At 45.8% G+C, this 24,620-nt stretch overlaps 1 protein-coding gene across 17 annotated transcripts in view; it reads left to right on the forward strand.

The window, feature by feature from the left end:
• Nucleotides 1-24,620, forward strand: part of LOC104668570 (F-actin-monooxygenase MICAL2) — a 245,519-nt gene that overhangs the window by 68,138 nt on the left and 152,761 nt on the right. For all 17 annotated transcript variants that reach the window (XM_030917640.1, XM_030917656.1, XM_030917641.1 and 14 more), the window contains one exon: nt 23,740-23,947. In XM_030917640.1, the coding sequence (XP_030773500.1) occupies nt 23,740-23,947 (208 nt within the window). The remainder of the gene's footprint in view (nt 1-23,739; nt 23,948-24,620) is intronic.

A 24,620-nucleotide genomic window follows, 5' to 3' on the forward strand; every position in this document is an offset into this window, starting at 1 on the left:
CCGGCCTATTCTTATCTTTATTTCCAAAAGAAATTCTGTCAGAAATATTTAAGGAGGGCAACAGCATTATTTTGTATTTATGAATGTCTGGTTTTAGAATTTCACCTGTTTGTTTATTAGAAATTCTCAGTTAAAGTCCTGGTACTATGAATTTGATGGATTTAGTAGTTTTCAATTTGGGTTTAAGGATGGCATTTGTAGCCTTGTATCAGCCTCAATGTCTAATTTATTTTGTTTTGTTTATGTGAACTCAAAATCCATCCAGCCAAGAAGAGAATTTCAAGTAAAATGTTTTTTTAACAGCTTACCTTGCAATCTCTTCAGTTACAATAATCTGTAAACTTGAACATGCAGTAGGTAGATGTGTTTAACTTGCTTTAGGAATCAACCTTGAGACCGAACTTTTCTGCCTTGTATGACCAAGGCAGTATCACCCACTTCAAAGAATAGTTATCAGCAGGACATGAGTTAGCTTCACAGGGGCCTGCAACATTAAAACATTCCATAAATCACAACTGCTATTGTTTTGTCCTACAGGTTTAAGGAAAAGTTAACAACTGTCCCCCATGCTGGGGATTTATGGTAGTGCTGGTCTGGTACAGGGATTTTTAATTTTCAGGGGTCTGTGAACTTGAATGAAGAAAAAACCCTTTATTTTTACTAACCTCTAACTGAAATGTAATATATTCCCCAATTACAGGGACATTGTAGGCAACAAATCCATCTTAGGAGTGCCTATGACTTCATCACTAATAGAAATCTCAAATATTTTCATTCCTTCTTGAAGTGGTTGCAGATATCTCAAGCTAGGATTTACACTTATAACTAGAAATTATAAGTGAATAATTACTGAGATTATTGTAAGGTGTTAGACCTACAACTAGATCTTGTTACTTACTGTTAGCTATGCTAGATCTGTTAATGTTTTGTTTTATGCATTTAAAGAAAATATTCTGAGAAGGTGTCCATAGGTTTTATCAAGTTACTGAGATGGTTTGTGGCATAAAAATGGTTAAGGACCCCTGTACTGATGCCATAGAGCTGGGAATAGAGGGGTCAGGAGCCATGTGGGGCCTGCCAGTGTAGTGGGTGGGGAGTGGGGGAGTTGCTGAAAAGAGCTTGGAAGGGATCCAGGTCAAATCTCTGCTCCTCTAATTTTTAGTTTAGTGACCAGGGACCAATTACTGGCTTGAGATCGAATTTCCACATCTGTAAAACAGCAATATTCTAACACACCTTAGTTGCTTTAACACACACATGACACCATTCCTAGCAATAGGAAATCGTCAGAAACATAAATTCCTCTTTCCCTTCCTCCCAACTCTGTTCTGTTTCCTCTTGTGTGATATGAGAGATTTTAGTAGATGGCCTCTCTAAGGTCTTTTAAATGCACTGTGATTCTACGTTTTTCCTTTAATTAAGGTCACACCACACAGTCCATTGTTTGAGTCAGAGGTGGTGTTGTAAGGCCTCCATGAATGGCTAGTCTTCCCTTCCTGGAGCAGCAGCGAGACATTCAGACCCTTCCTGACCCTCCTCCCACTGTCCACCTTGGCTCTCCCTGGCTCACCTCCAGCCTGAGCTCATTGGTTGGGAATGTGTAGGCTGATTCTCTGCTCACTGGAGTGCTTGCAAGAGGGCCTTGGGGTAACACATTCTGAGACCTATTCCTACACTGCCTGCGCCAGCTGATAGCAGGCCTGGGAAACCCATTAATCATTGTCCTCAGTGGCCCCACAGACCCCCGTTTACTCTCACTGCTTCTCTATCTGCTGTTCCAAGCCAACTGTTCTTAGATGGAAAATGCAGCCTATTGTTGTCTTGGCGCTAAAATGATGGGATGCTTTCTTTGTTCAGGAAGTTAGGAGCATGTGGGGTGGGGGAAATGGCTTAATGCCTTTATGAAACCATGTCCTGACTCCTTTTTTTAAAAAGTCCTGAAACAGAAAAGTTTTGTGGTCACTGGGTTCGGATGTAATGCATTGCTGTGGTTTTGTTGCTCGGTCATTTAACTGACCTGGGCCTTGGAATCATGCTCTATTTCAGCTCAGTTTTCAGAGTGGGTGACATGTATGGTGTGCCTGGCTGACCACTGCATTGCTCGTTAAAATGATTGCCAGAGTCTCGGCCTGGTGGACATCTGTCCACACTCAGCATGTCCTCCCCTTGTCCTGGCCCAGACACAGAGCCTCCACTCCAGTTCAGAGCCCAGAATCTGACTGCCTGTGCCCTTCTCAGGCCCACGAGGGAACTGAGTGTAAGGAAACAGATGTATCTGAGACTGAGCTGAGTCAACAGAGGTGGATGGTACGTTTGGGGTCTTAAATATCACCCATAGGATGCTGGCTAGGGAATGTGGAGGTGAGAGGGACACTCTTGCTTCAGGATATAGGAGAAGTAGGTGTGCTGTGGACACTATTGAATAGACTGCTTTCAAAGCTCTCATTTCTTCAAGCCAGAGTGAGACAGTGGCATGGCACAGGGCCTGAGAACATGGTCTTTGAGGTCAGACCAACCTAAGTTTGCATCCCACTTATGGCTGTGTGACTTTTTTTTATTTTTTGAGACAGGGTCTCACTCTGTCGCCCAGGCTGGTGTGCAGTGGCACACATCAGCTCACTGCAACCTCTACCTCCTGGGCTCAAGTGATCCTTCCACCTGAGCCTCCTGAGTAGCTGGGACCACAGGTGTGCACCACTGTGTTTGCCTAATTTTTGTGTGCTTTTGCAGAGATGGGTTTTGCCATGTTGCCCAGGCTGGTCTTGAATTCCTGAGTTCAAGCGATCCACTCACCTTGATTTCCCAAACTGCTGGGATTACAGGTGTGAGCCACCACACCAGGTCTTGGCTATGTGACCTTAAGCATATTACTTAATTGAAAAATGATAATAGTCTCCGACTTTGAGGATGACTGTGAGGCCTGGATAAATTAATATGTCTAAAGCACTTAGAACAGTGGCCAGCATAGAAGAAGATGATTACCTTCGTCATGATCACTGTTTGTCAGGACTGTTTGAAAGGACTCTGAACAGAGGGCTCTCTATCTGGCTGCCTCCCTGTCCTGCAAGCTGCTTCCTGTTCACCATTCTCCTCCTGGTTAAAAATGGGCATCTCTGTGCCAAGAGAGGGCTCCATTGCAGACCCTGACCACCAGCATACCTGCCCACAGAGGCGGCAAATGTGGTAGTCAGCTGCCTCTCTGAAATTCCAGCCTGGGAGAGGCAAACTAAGGAAATACCATCCTCCTGAGTGTCCTGAACTGTCATCTATCCCAGCAAATGTCTGACACTAAGGTTTGTGATGGAATTAAGCTCTTCTGAGAGATTTCATAAATAAATTCCAGATACAGTAGTAAACCAAGCCCGCTGCTGGGCCTTTCTGTACTTTAACTGTCACAAGAGTGAGCTTGGGGGATTCATTGTTTCAGTCAGTTGCGGGGAGGGAGTTTGGGTGAGTTTAATTTGGTGGCTAGTAGCAAAAGCAGTAACTGACCCATACTGAGCCTTACAGTTTCGAATGCCCCCATCTAGCCTCAGATGTTGGTGAGGTTATCCCATCACACAGATTGCTCAAAGGAACTATCAGCTCAGTTGCCTTGTGCTCAGAATCTCTCTAGTTAGCCAGGCCTCCTGAGTCTATCTGCCTTGTGAGTTTGCATAGCAGGAGGAGAGGAAGCAAGGCTTCATGTAGCTTAGTGAGTTAGGAAAAGGCTGATGGCCCAAGGAGGGTGTTCCTATCGGCCCTCTCCAAGATTCTTCCTGTTCAGAAGAGGTGTTTGTAGAAGGCCTAGAATAAATTAACTTTCATTCAGCAAGACTGGCTGGATGGGTTGGGGAATGGGTGGGTGGGTGGGTGGATGGATTGCTGGATGGCTGGCTGGATGGGTGGGTAGGTGGATGGGTTGCTGGGGGATGGGTGGGGGGGGGAGGGTGGGTCGGTGGGTAGATGGATGGGTGGATGGGTGGGTAAGTAGATGGGTGGATGAATGGGTAGAGTCATGATTGCGCTCTTCTAGATGCTGGAGGTAAAGCAGTAAGCACTCAATAAGCACTACTGGGATAAAAACCATTACTGTTGTTCAGTGCTAGAGGGAATTGTGAAGAAGTATACACATTGGCCATTCCATAGTGCCTTCCCACAAAGAAGTTAAGCTTCATTCCTTACATCTTTTCATCTTGATCCGATCCACTCATGCTTCCTTCCCATCCCTGTGACAGACTCTACCCATCTCAAAGCCATCACTTGCTGTATTGCCTGGGGCTGGAAACTGAGCCTCCTAGCAAGTCTCTGATGTGTGTTAGGTTACTGTTACCATTTCATGGATGAGCAGACTGTGGCTGGAGGAGAAGAGGTGCCTGAAGGGGAGGAGAACTTCAGTGTTTAATTCTTAGTTTTCTGTTCAGCCCTAGTTCTTAGTGTTCTTTGTTCTATACTCTCTGCACTGCTCAGCTCTCCCCGCAGAGGCAGTAAAGACGTCCAAACCCATATACAGTGTGTAAAAAAGATGATCTCGGATCTCTGGAGGCCTGGAGGAAGCCAGAGTGACCCTTTGTACTCTGTCACACTTCCTATAAACTGCTTCAAATTGAACCCCAATGCCAGCCTGCGATCATGTTTTCCAAATACTGCCAAGGCTTTGAAATTCCCTTTGCTACATATGATGTGCTTCCCAGGCACATGGCAGGTGCTCAGCAAAGGAGTCCTGGAACTAATGGGTTGGCCCAGTAGCTCTGACGGAGCCCCAGCTCTGGGCACTGGTGCACATTTCCTCTCTACTTAGGCAGGGAGATGAGAGCCCTTTTGCCAGCTGCAGGGGGGAGGTCTTCCGTTACAGGATTAACTGGCGCCTGCACTTTTGCTGGAAACTTGTGGGAAGTGGCTGAGAGCTCTCCAGTGCTTAAGAAGTGGGTTTTTGGAAAACAAACAAGATCTTGCCTACGCAAGAATAGGAACGAAGCAAAGGTTAGACATGGCTTGGGGGAGCTTTTTTCTTTTCTTCTTCTGTTTTTTTTTTTTTTTTTTTTCTTGATTTAGTTGAATAACAGGCTAGAAGGAACTCTCAAAGTTCAAAGTGGGCCTTAGACCCTTTAAAAGTAGGTCCATAAACTTGTGTAGAGGACAATGAGTTCTCTGTTTAGAGTAAATTTAATGACAACTATCATTTGTAAAAGACATCATAGTTTACAAAGCCCTTTCCACATGCACTGTATGTGTATATAAATACTGTATGTGACCTTCCTCTTTAAGATTATTTATCCCATGATTTGAGGGTGCCTAGCCAATTTAAAAAAAAAAAAAAAAAAAAAAAAAAAAAAAAAAAAAAAAAAAAAAAAACCTTTTTCTTTTTTTGGAAGAGATGCACGGTCTTTACATTTTGCCTGTAGTATAGTGGAAAGAACACAGGCAGGCTTCCAGTCTCTGGGCCTCAGTTTGCCCAGCTGCAAAGCGAGGACAATAGGAGAGATGGATCCAAGGAAGATTTGACTCTTAAAGGCTCAAGAGCCTACTGGGAGTGTGGAGAGTGGGAGCTGAGTTGACTCTGAACATAACAGGCCATTCAAGGGTGCCCAGCACAGGTGGTGGGAACCCCAGACATCAGCGGCAGGGAGGTCCTCTTCAGATGCTGCCAACTCAGAGGATGCAGAGCTGCCTCTTCCTGAAGCCAGGTGGGGAGGCGGAGGCCCACCGGCCTATGAGCAGCTGGGCTGTGTACCCATCTGTCCTCCTACACCTGGTTCTCAAGGTGATCTCCCTGTGTCCCTGTCCCCAACTGCTAATTCTTGAATGTAGCCCCTGAGTGGTGAATAGGATTTCCCTCCATGAATGAGAGCAGCGGTGTGCTTTCTGCCTGGCTCCAGTGAGGACTCTGATCCTGTGTTCCCTCTGCTTTCTCCCTGTATGGGGCTCTGCCTTTTCCTCTTTCTGTGTGTCTTCCTCTGTCCTCTTCCTGCCCTCATTCATCTTTTCTTTCTCTTCTTCCCTCCTCTGGAATCCCATGGAGCTGACTATTTTTTAACTGTATTTTGTGTTTCTTGTTCCTTACATCAAACATTAATTCACTAAATGGTTTTATAGTCAAGGGAGAACATCTCTAAGATTGCTTTATTTGTGAATTATGTGTGCTTCAGTTACTATTTTTTTCTAAATAATTAGTGAAGCATCCTGGCCAGGGTTGTTTCTAAGGGTATGGTCCAGTGTCTGCATCCTTATAATGGGGAGAGCAACACTTCCCCCTCTGGGGCAGCAGTGGCCAAATGAGGAACTGAATGCCTCCAGACAGTGGCAGGCCCTGGTCCTTCCACTTGAGTTACCACTAGGATATGTCCGTTGTTGCTGAGTAGTCCCAGGGAGCGGCCTCGGCTTTTCTGGAACTCCCTCGAGCTGGACTCAGACGCTGTGGTTTTGAAGGCTTAGTTTCAGTGGTTCCTTGGGCTGGAATCGGCCGTGTGTCAGCAGCTGCTGGTGGAGGTGACTGGGTGTTCCCGAGAGTGGATGAGTTGTCCGTATCTGTCTTCTCGGCTATTTTGCTGGAGGCTGGCAGCTGCCTCCCTGAAAGCCCAGGGTGACTCCCCACTGTCTGTGTGGGTGGGCTTCGCAGGGCACCCTCCCTGGGCTTTCCCTCCAGCTTTCTTCAGTCCCATCTTTTGCCCTTGTTCCCTGGGGTAGGCAGATTGTTGATAGGGAGGGGCAGTTCCTGGGGTGGGGTGGGGAAGGAAAAGCTTGAACTGCTAGAACCCCAGAGGTTGTCTGTGACCCTCTCTGTCCACTGTTCAGTGTTGCTTTTGCTCCTCCTCCTCCCATCCATATATGTGGGCAATTCCCTCCTTTTTTTCTCCAGCTCTTTGCTGTTCATTATGGGAGTCACAAGCCACGTGGCTGGGGCACTTGAATTGTGGTAAGTCCACATTGAGCTATGCTGTAAGTGTAAAATACCTCATTTTAAAGGCTTAATATAAAAAATGATTATCAAATATTTTATCAATACTTTTATATTGACTACATGTTGAAATGATAATATTTTGGATATAATAGATTAAAATATTGAAATTAAATTCCTATTTCTTTTTACTTTTTTAGAAAAATTGTGGCTATCAGAAAATTTAAAATTGCACGTGTGACTCACATTATATTTCTACTGCAGTGATTCTTAACTGGTGACTGTTTTGCCTTAGAGGGACATTTGACAATATTTGAAGACGTTTTTTATTGTCACACTGTTGTGGGAGTGGTGTGGTTGGTACTAGCACCTAGCTGAAAGAGGCCAAGGATGCTGCTAAACATCCTACAATGGACAGGATAGCCCCCTACAACAAAAATTATCTGGCCCCAGATGTCAGTAGTGCTGAGGTTGAGAAATCCAGTTCTATTGGAGAGCATTGTTTTACTCTCACTTTTGATGAACCAATCTTCTCTCATTGACAATGACACTAAAATTGGACGTCTTAGAGCATAGTAAAAAGAGCATAATGGCCAGAGTCAGATACCTGTGACCCTGGGCAGGTTATTTAACATTTCAGAGCCTCCACTTCCTCATCTGTGAAATGGACACAATCATACTTACTTTATAGGATTCGTGTTAGGGCTCAATGAAATTGAAGGTAGCATACCTGATACATGGTAGACCTCCACTAAATAGAAACTAGCATTATTGTTAAAATCTGTGTCACTTACTCTGTGGACTCTCTGGATCAACTATTAGGATTTCTATGCATCTTTTAGATTTTCAGTGAGTACCTGACGGACTCAACAAATAGAAAACTAAATTCATAATTTTACACTTCCTCTCCCCTCCCACTCCCTAAATTTCTTCTTTCTGACTTTCGGCCTTAGTGCACAGCATCACCATTCTCCCACTCTGAGAAATGAGTCAATTTCACTTCTTCCTTCTACCCTCCAGCCTGAATGTGTAATCTCTTAACCTTTATACATTAAATGTGTCTCATCCAACCCCTCCTTTACTTTCCTGCCTAGTGGGACCTCTGCATTTGCTGCAAGTGGCTTCCTTCCAGGTCCTTGCCACTGCTCTTTCCCAGTCCCCACTATGTATAAAGTTCTCTTGCTCAGGAACCTTTGGTGTTTGTTGTTGTTGTTGTTGTTTTGTTTGTTTTATTTTTTTTGCTAAAGTGTGAGTACCTGTGGTCAAAAAATGTGATGTGTCCATCTGTATTTCCCTAGCACGCGATATGAGGCCTAGAAAATAGCTGTTCATTCAGTGTTTTTTGAATGAACGCATAGATGAAAAATAAATGATACATATGCCTTTCCCCTTGGTACAGGGGTAGGATCAGGTATTGCAGGGAGCTAGGGTAGTGGTTTCCAAATGCCCGATTTTCCTTTAATAGTTTTGTGGGGTTTAAACTATGTATTCCCTAACCTAACTTATCACACCACCCCCACTACCTCCACCACCTTCCTGATTTTGAGCTGGAGAATCAGTTTGTTTTCTCTGAAGGGTTACAGTGATGATGCATCAGACCTGGGTCCCGGAAATCCTGCCTTCCATATGTGGGCTTCCGCAACCAGCCTGAGCCAGCTATGGCTCACATTCTGCAAGCCCAGGCCTGCCTCCAGAGGGAAAGTGCCCTAGATGCCCAGGCATGCCTTCCTCTTGGTGGCCAAAGATTTCCCAGGCAACTCCCAGCAGGCTATGAGGAGAGGCTTTCCAGAAATTTGCCCTTAAAGATGCTCTGATAGAGAAAACATAACATGTTCTTTGGCAGGTTGTGGGTATCTATCATTCAGTAATCATGGGCAGTCGGGATGGTGTAGGATTGGAGCCTCCCAATGTCTAGACACTTTGGTCTGTTCACAGTTTCAAAAACATTTTAATTACAAACCACTTTATGGTATAAGGTGACCCACTTGGAGTTATCAAGAACTTCTGAGAAAGTCTGCTAACTCCTTTTGTGGCAGCTGCAAGTTGACTCAAAACTACATTCCACTGGTGAGTATGGGTTGTCTGGCCTGGAAGGCATGTGTGAGATGTTCTAAGGGGCTCGCTGTTCTCTTATTATCTGCAAGGCCTCAAAGTTCCTCTAGTGGGAAAGGCTTTCTTCTGCAAAGACACTGGGATTTGTCTCTTGAAGAATCAGGGTTCTGGACTCTCCTACATAACCATCTTCTGTGGGCTGGATATCAGATGTATATCCAACCCCCAGAAGATGGATCAAGGTGCAGTTGACCAAATGGCTTTTCTCTTGGGAAACTTGAGGATTTTCTGTCACCTCTAACTGGCTTTGTGACATCTGAAGTTGTTTCCTGTATCTGAAGCTAGTTATTTCATTGGTAAAGGTAGTAAAACCCCTATTTTCAGCTTTTATTCCTTTTCTCCCCTGACCCCAAAACTTGTGCTTCAAAATAAGTTGTTTCACAGACAAGGTTGCATATGTTAGGTGACAACATCTTCTCTCCATTTTTGTAAAGTGTAAAGTCACATCACTGCCATCAGCATTTCTAATCAGCCACAGATAATTTGTGTTCACACTAAATTGTCACAATCCCATGCAAAATTTAGCAAGAGTGGTGATTAATAGCATGAGTCCAGAGTTGAACAGATTGGGTTTGAAACTTAGCTCTGCCTTTTACCAGATAAGCATCTTTAAGTAGCAGGACTTCAACTTCAATGTCCTCACCTGAAATAAAGAGATAAAATAGTTGTTATTTTATAAGTTAGTTTATCCCTTATTTAATAAGATAATATGTGTAAAGCCCCAAGACAGTATCTCCATAAATATAGACTATTATATTTCAGTCAGCCTCAGTGTACATCCTGATTTGGGGTAAAGGTATGATTTGATTTGATTTGATTGACTGATTGATTTGGCAAATATTTACCAGTACCTGCTAAGGACCAGGAACTGCTCTAGCCTCTGGGGATACAGCTATGAATGAGAGACAAGGCCCCTGCTTTAGTGGAGCTCATGTTCTAGAGGGAGACAAACAAAGTGATCTCTTTAACAAATAGAAAAGATGGCCGGGCGCAGTGGCCCACGTCTGTAATCCCAGCACTTTGGGAGGCTGAGGCGGGCAGATCATTTGAGGTCAGGAGTTCAAGACCAGCCTGGCCAACATGATGAAACCTGTCTCTATTTGAAAAAAAAAAAAAAAAAGAAAAAGAAAAATTAGCCGGGTGTGGTGGCATGTGTCTATGATCCCAGCTGCCCAGGAGGCTGAAGCAGGAGAATTGCTTGAACCTGGAAGGCGGAGGTTTCAGTGAGCCAAGATCATGCCATTGCACTCCAGCCCAGGCAGCAGAGCGAAACTGTGTCTCAAAACAAACAAACAAACAAACAAACAAACAAAAAACATGTAGGCCAGATGTGCCTGCAATCCCAGCCCTTTGGGAGGCCAAGGCAGGTGGATTGCTTGAGTTCAGGAGTTTGATACCAGCTTGGGTAACATGGTGAAACCCTGTCTCTACAAAGAAATACAAAAAAATTAGCTGGGCATGGTGCTACACACCTGTAGTCCCAGCTACTTAGGAAGCTGAGATGGGAGGATTGCTTGAGCCTGGGATGTCAAGGCTGCAGTGAGCTGTGATTATACCACTGCACTCCAACTTGGTCAACAGAGTGAGACCCTGTCTCCAAAAAGAAAGAGAAAAAAAGAGAGAGATGTTGGGTTGTGATAAGCACTATGCAGAAAATAAACAGAAATGCAAGAGAGTAATGGGTAGGGCCGAGAAAGTATCAGCTCCAGGGAGTGGGATGTTTGAGCTCAGACCTGAATGGCAAGAAGGAGCTATGTTCAAAGATCTAAAGGAAGGCCGTTCAGGGCAGGAGGACCAGCAAGGAGCTCCATTAGACTTTCAGAGGTACAAAAAATGGCCTCTGGGCTCCCTGAAATAACTTCCTGGACTCGCCCCCCCGCCACTCCTCCCAAAACCCACCAATGGCAAGGGGTTTTAAGGAGGGATGCATTGAACAGTATGATTTAAGCCCGCGTTTGGTGAAAAGGCTGAAATATTTACTATCTGGCCCTTTATAGAAAAAAAATGTGCAAATCTGAGGGATCTAAGGTCCCTTTCAGCTTGGACAGTGCACACACGTGCAAGTGCAGGTGGGCAGGGCAGCTCGCCAGTGCAGGAAAAGTCAGCTCAGCAGCCTCCTGGGCACCCCGGCTCCAAGTGGGGCTCACTCACCAGCTTGGAGATACCCCAACAAAGGCAGTGTGTCTGTCAACGAATGCAAACTGCCACCAGCCTTGAACTGCTGGGATCACAGTGTCCATGTCCCCAAATGGGATGGACTGGACTCTGAGCTCTTAGAGGTCAAAATCTGATTTCACATAAAGGATTTCTCCTCAGAAGCAAGGCGCGGTGGCTCACGTCTGTAATCCCAACACTTTGGGAGGCTGAGGCGGGTAGGTGAATCACCTGAGGTCAGGAGTTCAAGACCAGCCTGGCCAACATGGTGAAACCCCGTCTCTATTAAAAATACAAAAATTAGCCAGGTGTGGTGGTGGGCACCTGTAATCCCAGCTACTTGGGAGGCTGAGGCAGGAGGATCACTTGAACCCAGGAGGTAGAGGTTCCAGTGAGCTGAGATCATGTCCCTGCACTCCAGCCTGGGTAACAGAGTGAGACTCAGTCTCAAAAAATAAAATAAAGGGTTCCTCCTGAGACAGGAAGGAGGAGAGGAGCCATGGGTCATTGCTACCATTTACTGAGTGCTTGCCACATGCCATACGAGGTTGTTTTATGAACAATTCTGCAGTGTATTGATTCTATCCCTATAACAATCCTGCCTGGTAGGAACTGCTTTATTCCTCTTTTATGGTTGAGAGAACTGACATCAGATGTAATTAGCTGCTGTGTCCAAAGCTACACAGCGAGCAAACAGGCCACCTGCTTCTAATCTCAGGTCCCTCACTATGCAGCCATATACGCTATTTTCCCAGTAACATTCAGTCAAGGGCTGGCAAGTCTTTTCCTGTTTGCAGGCCTGAATTAAGTCATGTTTAGATCCCTAAGCTGTGTTCATTCAGCACCTGTCTATAGGGCAAGAGACTTCATAAAAGGAGAAGGGGGACACTCTAAGGTTCTTGGCAAGGTGGTTAGCTGTGGACATAGCAGCCGGTCCAGATATGGCTGTAGAATAGCATGGTAGCCTTGCACTCCTTGGCTCCAGCTCTGGGCTGCAGGAACAGCTGCTAAGCTCAGATGAGTAGTCTCTCCCTTGCTGACCTTAGAGCAATAGGAATTGGTGAAATTGAAGGAATCCCTGGCCTTTTCTCATGCAGATCCATTTCCAGGCCTCATCATGAGCTTTCTATAGAGGCCAGGCTCTATAACAACAAAGCTGTTGTCCATGGATAGGGTCAGCCTTGTCTGTGGTCATGAGTGGTCATGGGATGAGGTGGTGCCAGTAGAGGATTCAAGTGCCTGTGAGGGAGAGAGAGAAGGAGTTAGAAAGACAGTGGGCCCTAACACTTCAAAGAAAGGTGGCAGAGAGGGCAATGTAGGAGTCTCACCTGGCAGTGACTCCCAGCTCTGCGCTTTATCAGCTGTGTGAAGTAAGGCAGGTGTAACATGATGGATGTGAGTTTCTGCTTTGGAGCTTGACCACCTGGATTCAGATGCCAGTTCCTCCACATGCTGCCTGAGGTGACCTTGAGCATGCTAGTTAAGCATTTCATGCCTTGGTTTCATAATCTGGGCTGGTTGTGAGATTTGAATGAGCTGATACATGTGACACACTTAGAACTGGTGCTGGATATGATGTCAGAGTTCAGCACATGCTGGCTATGTTACATCATTTTGCCTCTGGACCTCAGTTCCTCAACTGCAAAATGTGAGCAGCAATGCCATTTTCTTAGGAGTTCCTGCAGGGACTAAATGAGTGAATATATTTCAAGCAGGTCTGGCAATAATATGGAAGACACTTAATAGACACCTTTGGTGACCTCAAGTGTCCCCTGGCCATGGTACCTGCCGAGTGGAAATGTTTATCATTGGGTAGATTGACAGCATTGCTTGCAGTCCTGCCTGGAGTTCTCTGGGCTAGGAAAGTCTAGGTGGTGGATGCCATTGCCCTCTCCCTGACTATCTGCTGTCATCTCTGTGGCACAATGGTTAAAAGCATGGTCTCAGGCCGGGCGCGGTGGCTCAAGCCTGTAATCCCAGCACTTTGGGAGGCCGAGACGGGCGGATCACGAGGTCAGGAGATCGAGACCATCCTAGCTAACACGGTGAAACCCCGTCTCTACTAAAAAATAACTACAAAAAACTAGCCGGGCGAGGTAGCGGCGCCTGTAGTCCCAGCTACCCGGGAGGCTGAGGCGGGAGAATGGCGTGAACCCGGGAGGCGGAGCTTGCAGTGAGCTGAGATCCGGCCACAGCACTCCAGCCCGGGTGACAGAGCGAGACTCTGTCTCAAAAAAAAAAAAAAAAAAAAAAAAAAAAAAGCATGGTCTCTGAACCAGATACCGGGATTTGAATCCTAGCTTCATTGCTAAATAGCTACAGCCGTAAAATGTGGATGATGTATATGCATTGTTGTTAATACAGCCTTACAACGGGCCTGGCATGTAGTAAAGAGTCTTAGCTATTATTGCAGTGTAGGGACCCCTACATGACTGAACTGATAGACTTGAACAGTTACTAAGCAACTAAAAAGAAAAAGAGAAAATGGCAGAAATGAACTGCTCTATTTCTGGATGTTATATTGTTTATATATTTTAGCTCTGCCTTGTTCCCCACATGTAGGTTATAACCGGCCCTACATTTTTTAGCCTTGAATATATCTTGACTCAGTCCATCTCAGAAGCCTCCCCTCTTCCTCCTAAAAAAATGTAAGATTTCTCTGACACCTCTTTTTGGGTCTTGGAAGACCCTATGTCTCCTGTTCTCCTAAAGAAGATAACTGGCCAGACCCAGGCCTGACTCCTTGACTAGGAGCTCTGTGCTATTAAAAGAACACACCAGGGTACCAGTACCAGAGCCCAGGTGACAAGAACTCACAGAGTCAGCTGAAGAATGACCATTCACAGGGAGAAAACCGAGGCTATAAGAAGAAAATATATTGTAATTTTTCACATCAAATGATATGTTTAAGATATGTGCACCTTAGCCAGGCACGGTGACTAACGCCTGTAATCCCAGCACTTTGGGAGGCTGAGGCAGGTGGATCACGAGGTCAGGAGATTGAGACTATCCTGGCTAACACGGTGAAACTCTGTCTCTACTAAAAATATAAAAAATTAGCCAGGCGTGGTGGTGGGTGCATGTAGTCCAGCTACTCGGGAGGCTGAGGCAGGAGAATGGCGTGAACCCAGGAGGTGGAGCTTGCAGTGAGCCAAGATCGTGCCACTGCACTCCAGCCTGGGTGACAGAGCAAGACTCCATCTCAAAAAAAAAAAAAAAAAAAAAAAAAAAAAAAAGATATGTGCATCTTTCTGCAGTTATATAGGCAGTAGGAACAAAAAGTATGTAGATTTCATTTTATATACATTTTACCTTAAACTCAGGTCAGGCACGCTGGCTCACACCTGTAATCCCAGCAGCACTCTGGGAGGCCGAGGCAAGATGATTGCTTGAGGGCCCAACAGCCTGGGCAACATAGGCAGACCCTGTCTCTACAGAATTTTTTTTTTAATTAGCCAGGTGTGGTGGTGTGTATCTATAGTTCCAGCTACTGGGGAGGTTGAGGTGGGAGGATCATTTGGGCCCAGGAGTTCGAGGCTGCAGTGAGCCATGATTGTGGCACTGTACTCCAGCCTAGGCTACAGAGAAAGACCCTGTCTCTAAAAACCAAACCAAACCAAAACAAAACAAAAACTTGAGCAAATATTGAACTCTAGTCAATGAGATACATCCTAAAATATTTGGTTGGGAGGAAATGTATTGATTCTGCTATTTAGTTGAAATGCACCACAAAATAAGATAAATTGATGAGTGAGTAGAAGGATAGACAGGTGTGAACAGATATGTGCTGAAGCAAGGGGAAGAAAATCTAATCATAGAATCTAGGTGGTGGGTATTTGGATGTCTTACGGTTTCTCCATATATCTGAAAAATGTTATAATGAAATGTTGCCAAAAAATATTGTAAAACTAATAGTTAAAAAACAAAAAAAAAATCACAATGGAAAAATAAAAAAGTAGATGCTGGAAATATTTACAAATGTTTAAAATGCTGTTTGGAAAACTAGAGTTTAATATGAAGACAAATAAAACTAGACCCATGTGTTTTCTGCAATAGATTTCTTTTTTTGTATTAGAAAATAGCAATATATATATATTTAGAGGAAGAGTGTTCTAGACAGAAAACAAAGCGAGGCCAGTACAGCTGGAGTGTGAGAGGAGGGGGTGGTGGGAGCAGAGGACAGAAGGGAAACTGGAGGTTGAGATCATATAGGCCCCAAAGGCCATAGCCACATCCTCCAATTCTGACTTCTGAGTGCCACAGACAGACATGAAAGGATATGAGCTAGGAGTGAGTGACATGATCTGACTTGAGGAGGACTGCTCTGGTTGCTATGTGGGGACAGACTGCAAAGCGACAAGGGTAGAAGCTGGGAGACCAGATAGGAGCCCTGACATCAGGTCAAAGGAGAGGTGGCCATGACTTGGATAAGGAGGCATTGTGTGAGCAGGTGAAAATTGATTGGATTCTATATCTGTTCTGAAGGTAGTCAACAAGATTTATTGGTGAATTAGTTGTGAGGAAAGAGGAGAGGAAACATGCAAGACTGATTCCAGATTTTTGGTCTAAGCAGGTAGAAAAGTAGGTAGCACTTACCAAGACCGTGTTGATGGGGGAGAAGCATGTTTTTGCAGGGAGGGAATAAGAGTTCAGTTGTAGATCTGTTATGTGAGTAGTGCTTATTGGAGCAGGTAGAAATGTCAGTGTACAGTTGGCTAGGGGAATCCGGACTTTGGGGGAAATTCAGGGTTGAGCACCATCAGCATGTAGGCAGGGAAGTAGACGGTGTCAAGGTCAATAAGGGAAGGGTATAAAGGCTGAGCCCAGGCACTCCCAGGTATAGAGGACAGGAAGATGAGGAGCAGCAGCAAGGGTGCCTCAGCAGCTGCAGGGCAGGAGAGGGTCAAGAAAGTAGGTCAACTGTTTCAAAGGCTGCCCTGACTGCCTCTCCACCTCTAGTTTCTTTTCTGTCTTCTTACCATCTTTGTTATTGCTTTGGAACCAATTGTCCTACAGTAGCACCTCCATCCTATTCCAAGCTCATAAAAGCCAAAGTGGGGGAATAAAGTCCAAACTCTTCAGTCTGCCATCTAAGACCCTCCACAATCTGGCTCTTTCTTTCTCTACTGCCTGGTTTCGCCTTCCCCACCAACCCTGACCCTCACTTCACTGGCCACTGCCCTGCAAACCACCTCCCTCTTTCTTAGCATGCCATTTGTTTTCTTTCTCCAGTCTTCAGCCTCAATCCCCATTCATGGTCTATTTCCTGGAGGGATCCTTTCTTGACTGAAGTCACTAATCTGTTCCTTCTGTAAATTCCTAAAGTAGTCAGAGGTAATACCAAACAATCTAGCATTCATCGTATCTTTTTTTCTTCTTCTCTAGTTCCCAGCCAGCCAGTTTCCTGAGGTTTGGGAACATGAACCTGTAATCCCCAGAGCCATCTCACCAGTCCTTTACATATCTTAGATGGGAAGAAGAATATTAATGCCCTGCCGCATAACACTCCATGGAAACCTGGAAGGATTAATATAGGATTGGGATTTTGAGTATGGAGTCAGAGGCTAGGTTCTTCCCCGGTTCTATTACCATGGCCAAGTCATTTAGCCTTCCCAAGCTCCTATCTGCCAAATGGCTATGAACATGCCTAATTCAGGGCGATTGTAGGAATTACTCAGGATGCATTTCTTATAATGTGCTTAGCACACTTCACGTACGTTATAAGCAGGCAATAAGCAGTAGCTTTGTTTTCATTATTGCTATTATTAATACTATTATTACTCTAAGTCTTCCCGATAGAGATGCACAAGCATCAACAAAGATGGGTCTGTGATGGCCTGTTCCCTCCACACTTTCAGATCTCAAGTGAGGTGTTCGACTCTGCTGCTGGCAGGAGTACAGGGGTAGCCCTCACACCCTGACTTCAGGGAACCCATGTGTTAAATGGGGAGATGCCGTGAGACCCAACCAGTACCCAGAGACGTACAAGCCTTGAGGATTGTGCTTATAACTTCTAAACTAGGCAGCAGTGAGCAAACTTCTGAGGCCAAGAGGCAGAATGTCTGCAAATAAAACTGTCCCTGAAAATCCAGACCCTGAAGCTACTGGTTACAGTTGGTCATGGAGGAGGAGAACACTGGCTCAGGATGGAAGGGAAGGACAGAGAGAAACAGAATGTTTCTCAGAGGAATTAGTTGTTTTTTTTTAGGGAACGTACAAAGCATAGGATACCTTTTTCCATTTTCTTTCTGTAAATTTCTAAGATTGAGAAGTGGTGTGTAATTGTTACTCAGGAATAACTGGATACAGAAGAGAGTCTGGAGATGTCAGGGCCGTGTCAATGCAGATGAGATGGAACTCCTTGCCCAGAGCAGCACTTCAAGTTCCCCTGGGGAGCCCCTACTGGCCAACCCCCTCCCAGAGATTCCTCCACAGCTAGAACCTCAGGTGATTTTGAGCATGTTCCCTGGGATCAGAGGTTAGGTTTTCACCCTGGTTCTGTTACCATGGCCATGTCATTTAACCTTCCCGAGCTCCAGTTTCCTATGTGCCAAATGATGATGAATATGCCTAATTCAGGGTTACTGTAAGAATGAAGTGAGATGTATTTCTTCAAACATGCTTAGCACAGCTTTTGTACATTATAAGCAGGCAGCAAGTGTTAGCCCCATCTCTCATGAGTAAACCCCAGCACTGCCCTGCAGGGGTGAGGCCATGCAGCCAGGCCCCTACTGCAAACTCTCCCCCAACACACACATTCTGGCAGGTGGGTGGCACCTTGGATTTGAAAACTCTCCATCCTGCGATTCTGAATCAAGCTGTTCTTATTCACGGTAAACCAGTAACAGCCAGGGGCTTCCTGCCTGGATTCAGATAAGTGGCTGGTCCTGAGAGCCAGGGAGGCTGCAGAGCCACACCAGGAAGTATGGTGGCACGTCCCTGGCACCAGTGCACTGCCCTGGGGAGCTGGCCTGCAGGTCAGTGTGCTGGGAGGGCTGCAGCTACCAGGGAGACGGCACCATGCATGACCTCCCCCATGCCCAGCTTGCTGCCAGGGCCACCCTCACCAAAGGAGGCTTGCATTATCCAAGCCCAAACTCCCACTGTGGTGGCACCTGCCAGTGTGACTTGCACAGGCTCAAGCTCTGTCCAGCCTATGACCTCCCACCCTGTGGAAGCACATGGAGCTCAGGCTGGACATGGCTTGCTCGTTCCATGCAGAGCCCCTGTGAACCAGCCTGAACCCCAGCTCCATTCAGGAGGCCGCAGTGTGCTCAATGCAGGGAAGGAGCCAAGTCCTCTCACTTCATCCTGACCTCACCACTAAGGTCGGGCTTCACTGTCAGTCAAGCCGGTAAGAGCACAGACTTTGGACCAATACTACCTGGGTTCAAATCCAGATCTGACAGCTTATTCGTTATGTGACTTTAAAGACATTTCTTACCCTCTTTACTCAAAAAGAGACTTAATAAGGGTGCCTGGAGGAAGTTGCTTAACTTTTCAGTGCCTTAGTTAACTTCACTTTTAAAATGGGGATGATAATAACACCTTCATGGGGCAGTTGCAAGGAGGAAATACACAAAGCAATTAGGACAGTGCCTGGCAAGTAGAATGTGCTGGGCACCATGCAGTTAGGTCTCACAACCATCCTTTCTAGGTGAGGTGCAGGGTGGGTAAGCGGGCTAGAGAATACCACACCCTGGTCAAGTGCTGGCTTCTGCACTCCCCGTCGCTGCAGTGTCTGCACACACAGCTCTCAAGGAACACGAGGGTGGGATTCAGAAGCGGAAATGAAGCCTGCAGACTGCTAACCCCTGACTTAGGTCTTGGTCCCCTCAGCATCTCCCTCTGGGGGCTGAATCTCTTATGCATTCCTAACACAGCCCCAGCACACTTGTCCACTTGTGGGCTGGCGAGAGGGGCGGCTGGAAGATGCACCATGTCAAGAAGTGGGTTGTGTTTGCAGGGTCCCCTGGGGAGAAGCAGGAGTCACACGTGAGCTGGGGCTGCCCAGTCCTTGTGTCCTGACTGTGGGTTAGTTTGTCACCATCCCCCCATCCTGACCCTTGATAAAGAGCTGATTTTTCCATGTAGTGTTTGTCTCTCCTCTGTGCTAACGTGGAGGCCTGAACACCGCCGAGCTTATCTATACAATGGATTTCCTGCTGGTGTTGGCTCTGCCCTGCTCCCCACTGGGTAATAATTTATGTCACCTGATCACACAGATATGCTGACATCCATGATGCTGGTGGCCCTGGCAGACCCTGGCTCCCCTAGTTTGGGTGGGAATCTGTAAACGTGAATCCCCAACTGGTGTGAACTGAACATCCCAGTTGTGGATGCAGAACCAGAACTGGGTAGGTGGAGAGGGTGTGGAGAGTTCATCCATCAGCTATCTATTGAGGCCTCCTAGGTAGCAGGCCTGGTATTGGGCTCTGAACACACAGAAATACAGAGGACAGGGGCAGCCTTAGAGGAACCCTTGTACTGGCTGTGGGTCAGACACAGACAATATGACCCGCAGAGCTTGTTCTGGGGAAGCAGAAAGGATAGAGCTCACGGGCGCACAGGGAAGGAGCATACAATCTCATTGAGTTTTAATGAAAAGCTTTCCTTCCTTGGACATAAGGCCTGGCTGGGTCTGAGGAAAGCTCCTTCGGATCGAGTTACCACAACCCTTTGCATCTGTGGTCTGTTTGGACCACATCTAGTGTCCAGAGTATCTACAGTGGGCATGCTGGAGAAGTCCTCCTCTCTCCCACTCCTCTGCCCGGGCATGTGGCTGCCATGGTATTTGACCTCTTGTCAGAACACCGAGTTCCCATATTAATCACAACAAGTACGTTCAGAGAAAACCTGGCGTGGCCTCTGCCAACAAGCCGTCTCTCTGGCCTTGATAACATCTGTACCAAATTTTCTCCATTTATATAATTAGGCCCGTTGGTATTTGCTTTGACTTTAGATTATGGTATGACTGGCATCTCTGAAATTTCAGGCCCGAAATATGTACTGGGGCCCAGGATGGTGGGAAAACTGAGTTTTCGCCAATGGGATTTTAGGTTTAGCCAAGAGAATCAGAAACTGTACACCAGCTACTGTTTGCCCGCAAAATGCACGGCAGCTCCCTGACCGGTGGGAAAGGGATCTCCTGCCTTGTCCAGGGAGCAGTGCTGTGTCGGGCCTGGTGGACAGAAGGATGCAGGGGGCTCCCTTCCTTCTTTCCTGCCCCTCTTCACCCCACATCCTTCTACCCCTGCTCCATCTGTGGCCCCAGAGGGACAGAACTCAGCAAACAGGAAAAGATGTGCTAACTGCAAAGAAATGCAGTGAATCCAAACTTAACTCCAAAGCAAACCTCACCAGTGTTGGGGCCTGGAGTTGTGCTTTGAAATGACTGTCATCGTCTGGCTATGTCCAAGCCAAGGAGCTGTTTGTGGAGAGTGAGATAGAGACTGACTAGTGCCGGGCTTGGGAAGTGGGGCTTGGTCCTTTCCCGGTGGCTCTATCCAGAAAGGAAGCACATGGGCTTGCACACCCACTCACTCCCTGAAGTCTTGAGCTGGATCTCAGTGGTGACTTCATTTCCCCTAATTAGGTGTCTACAAACTTTCTGGAAGGTTCCAACCAGTAAGCCACACTGATTGTGGTGTGGGAGCTCCTGATATGCTTGTTTGCATCCTCCCTTTGGGACCCTGCAGGCCCAGCTGAATGATAACTGGATGATGGAACATTTGCTAGAGGAAGGGGAATGTGTTTTTTTAAGATAAGGTTTGATCTCAAGCAGAAGGACAGTTACCAGATGCCTCTGCAATGTCAAGAACTGAGGAGTGGGTGCAGATGCCCTTGCCTGTTGCCTTTCTGCGGGTAGTCAGATCCCCCAGGCAAACTCCTGCCTTAGGAAAGAGTTTCTTCTGATGCTTTCAGCCACAGTATTGCCATTTTCCTCTGGTTTTAGACAGTATTGGTGCTCCTTGTAAGGTTTTCTATGAATGAAAAGGCTTTTGCCCAATATAGCTATCCTAGGTCATCATGTGTCTTCCTTGGGGAAGGATCCTTGTCTTTTTTAGCATGCAGTGTCCATTGAGGACCGAGTGTGGGACTTGTGCAGAATCCTGTTTTGTCACCTCTGCCCAAATGGCCCAAATGCCAAGAGGACCAAGGTCATAAAATATGTCTTTGGCACTTAAGACTTTCACCAGCTGGGCGCAGTGGCTCACGCCTGTGATCCCAGCACTTTGGGAGGCCACGGTGGGTGGATCACCTGAGGTTGGGAGTTTGAGACCAGCCTGACCAACATGGAGAAACCCCATCTCTACTAAAAATACAAAAAAATTAGCCAGGCATGGTGGTACATGCCTGTAATCCCAGCTACTCGGAGGCTAAGGCAGGAGAAGCACTTGAACCCAGGAGGCAGAGGTTGCAGTGAGCCAAAATTATATCATTGCACTCCAGCCTGGGCAACCAGAGTGAAACTGTGTCTTAAAAAAAAAAAAAAAAAGACTTTCACCATTTGACTCCAGACCAACTCCTCTTTTCTCTCCTTCCCGTCTCTTCTCCCAAAGTACCCTTCTCTCCATCCACCTTGAGCTTCTTTCTCTTTCTCTTTGAAAAGGGCAGTTAACCTCTGTTGAAATGTTCTTTTTTCTTTTTATTCCTGGCAAACCAGAAGCAGTCCAGCACGGTGGGCTTTGGAATCAGACTACCTGGGTTTGAATCCCAGCTCTCCCCCTTTCAATCTGTAAAAGCATGAGCCAATTAAGCAGCTGCTTTGTGCCTTAATTTCCCCATCTGTGAAAGGGGCACCATAATAGTTGCTTAGATTTGTTGTGAGAATTAAGAGCTAAAACACAGAAAGCACTTGAAACCGTTTGATCCATAGTAAGTGTTCAACAAATGTAGGCTAAAGTAATAATTTTAAAGACTCTCCTCTGTGAAAATCCTTTCCGACCTACCAGGCAGGATTAGCTTTTCCCTCTGGGCTCCAGAAAAAAACAGCCACGTGAGGTTCTAGTTATTTATTTTATAAGTTATGTATTTTACCCCTAGCCTGAGAATTCCTAGAAGATAGGGCCTAGGTCTCAGCAATAAGAATGACACCATTTACACTAGTACGTGCCAAGCTCTGTACCATGTTTTTTTCTCATGAACTGTTTTTTATTATGACATAATTCACATTTACCCTCTTATCGTACACAATTCAGTGGTTTTAGTATATTTACAAAGTTATGCAACCATCACCACTATCTAATTCCAGAACCTCCAAAAATATACCCTGTGTCCATTAGCGGTCATTCCCCAATTCTCCCTCCCCCATTTACTGGCAATCACTAATCCACTTTTGTCTCATAGATTTGCCTATTCTGGACATTTCGTATAAACAAAATGCAATATGTGTTCTTTTGTATCTAGTTTTTTTCACTTAGCACAGTGTTTTTAAGGTTCATTCGTATATTCGAATTTCTTTCCTTTTCATGGCTGAATAATATTCCATTGTATGGATATACAACATTTGGTTTCTTCATCAGTGGTGGCCATTTAGGTTGCTTTTACTTTGGGGCTATTATGAATTATGCTGCCATGAACAGTCACGTACAGGTTTTTGTGTGAACACGTTTTCTTTTCTCTTGGGTATATATATCTAGGAGTGGAATTGCTGGCTCCTATGGTTTAAACCTCTATGTTTAACTCTTGGAGGAATGGCCACACTGTTTTCATGTATCTGCACCAATTTATTTTCCCACCAGCCATGTATGAGGGTTTCAGTTTTTCCATATCCTCACCACACTTACTGTTCTCTTTTTTATCATAGTCGTCCTAGTGGGTATGAAGTGATTTCTCACTGTGGCTTTAATTTGCATTTCCCTGAAGGCAAATGGGGTTGAGCATCTTTTCATGTACTTAGTGACCATTTGTATATCTTCTCTGAAGAAAGGTCTTTGCCCAGTCTTTAGTGGGGCTATTTGTATTTTTATTATTGAGTTGTGAACATCCTTTATATATTGTGGATATTGGTCCCATATCAGATATATGATTTGCAACTATTTTCTCCCTTCTCTGTGGTTGTCTTTTCACTTTCTTGATGGTGGTCTTGGAAGCACCAAGTTTTAATTTTGAAGTCCCATTTATTTTTTCTTTAGTTGTTTGTGCTTTTCCTGTTATATCTAAGACACTATTACTTAATTCAAGACCACAAAGATGTACCATATGCTTTTTAAAAGTGATCTTATTTACAATAACCTTATGAGCAGATTAGTAGACCCACACAGATAAGGAAACTAAGTGGTCAAATACTGGAGCTGGGACTTAACCCCAGTTCACTTTGACTCTGAACTTCATGTGCATCTTACTGTGCCTCCTTGCCAAGTCCCTTTACCTCTGCACTCCTCACAGGGCTTGGCGCAGTGGCTGGTGCGTGGTAAGCACACAGGTAAGGTACATTGGGTGGATGAATGACAGGCCCTAACAGGTACACAGCTTGCACTTGCTGGTTGGTTCAGGAAGAGTGGGGTTTGTGCCTCAGTTTCCCTGCTGACTGGGGGTTCATGTCTGTGATGCTAGAGGTTACCAAGACTCTCTCTCCTCTCTCACCTCTGCAGTGTCTCATCGTTGGGGGAGGACCCTGTGGCTTGCGCACTGCCATTGAACTTGCCTACCTGGGAGCCAAAGTGGTCGTGGTGGAGAAGAGGGACACTTTCTCCCGGAACAATGTGCTACACCTCTGGCCTTTCACCATCCACGACCTTCGGGGCCTGGGAGCCAAGAAGTTCTATGGGAAATTCTGTGCTGGCTCCATCGACCATATCAGTGAGTGAAGTCTATAGTGATATCCCATGAAGGGAGGGGACTGACCCTGGGTGAGACATATCTCTGCATGTGTAGGAGTCCCCAGCTGGTTCCATCTTAGTCCCTGGGGGCACCATATATCGGACTAACAGATGTCTAGTAAAAGGCCTGCTTTGTGCCTTGTTCTGGGCCCTGGGTTATCCCCCAGTGGACTGTAAGCACCATGAGGTCAGGGACTGCAGTATGCCTTAATCACCAGACTATCTCCAGGACGTGAAAGAATGCTTGACTCATAGCGGATGCTTGATAAACATCTGTTGGATGAATGAGTGAAACAGAGAAACAGAGGCAGAGGTAAATAGCATAGTCTGTACCCTGACAGAGCTCATTGAGATTTTGTTGGTGGTAATGTGCTTTAATAGGGTTAGTTACACTTGCTAAAGGAATTTGGAGGAAGGGGCCACACAAAACCATTAATGGGCCAGATAGTCAAGACCCTTCATACAAAGGAGTTTGGATATTGTGCTGGTGTTGCTGGGGAGCCATGGCAGGTTTCAGAGCAGAGGAAAGAAACAATTGGATCCTTGTTTCCTGATGGATCCCATACCAAAGTTTTAAAAATCCGAGCTTTAAAAAGAGAGAGAGAACATCATGGTGGGACTTCAGCCAGAATAGGAAGGAAAATAGAGAATGT

The sequence above is a fragment of the Rhinopithecus roxellana genome, chromosome 15 (genome assembly GCF_007565055.1).
Source record: "Rhinopithecus roxellana isolate Shanxi Qingling chromosome 15, ASM756505v1, whole genome shotgun sequence".
In the NCBI taxonomy this organism is placed as follows: Eukaryota; Metazoa; Chordata; class Mammalia; order Primates; family Cercopithecidae; genus Rhinopithecus; species Rhinopithecus roxellana.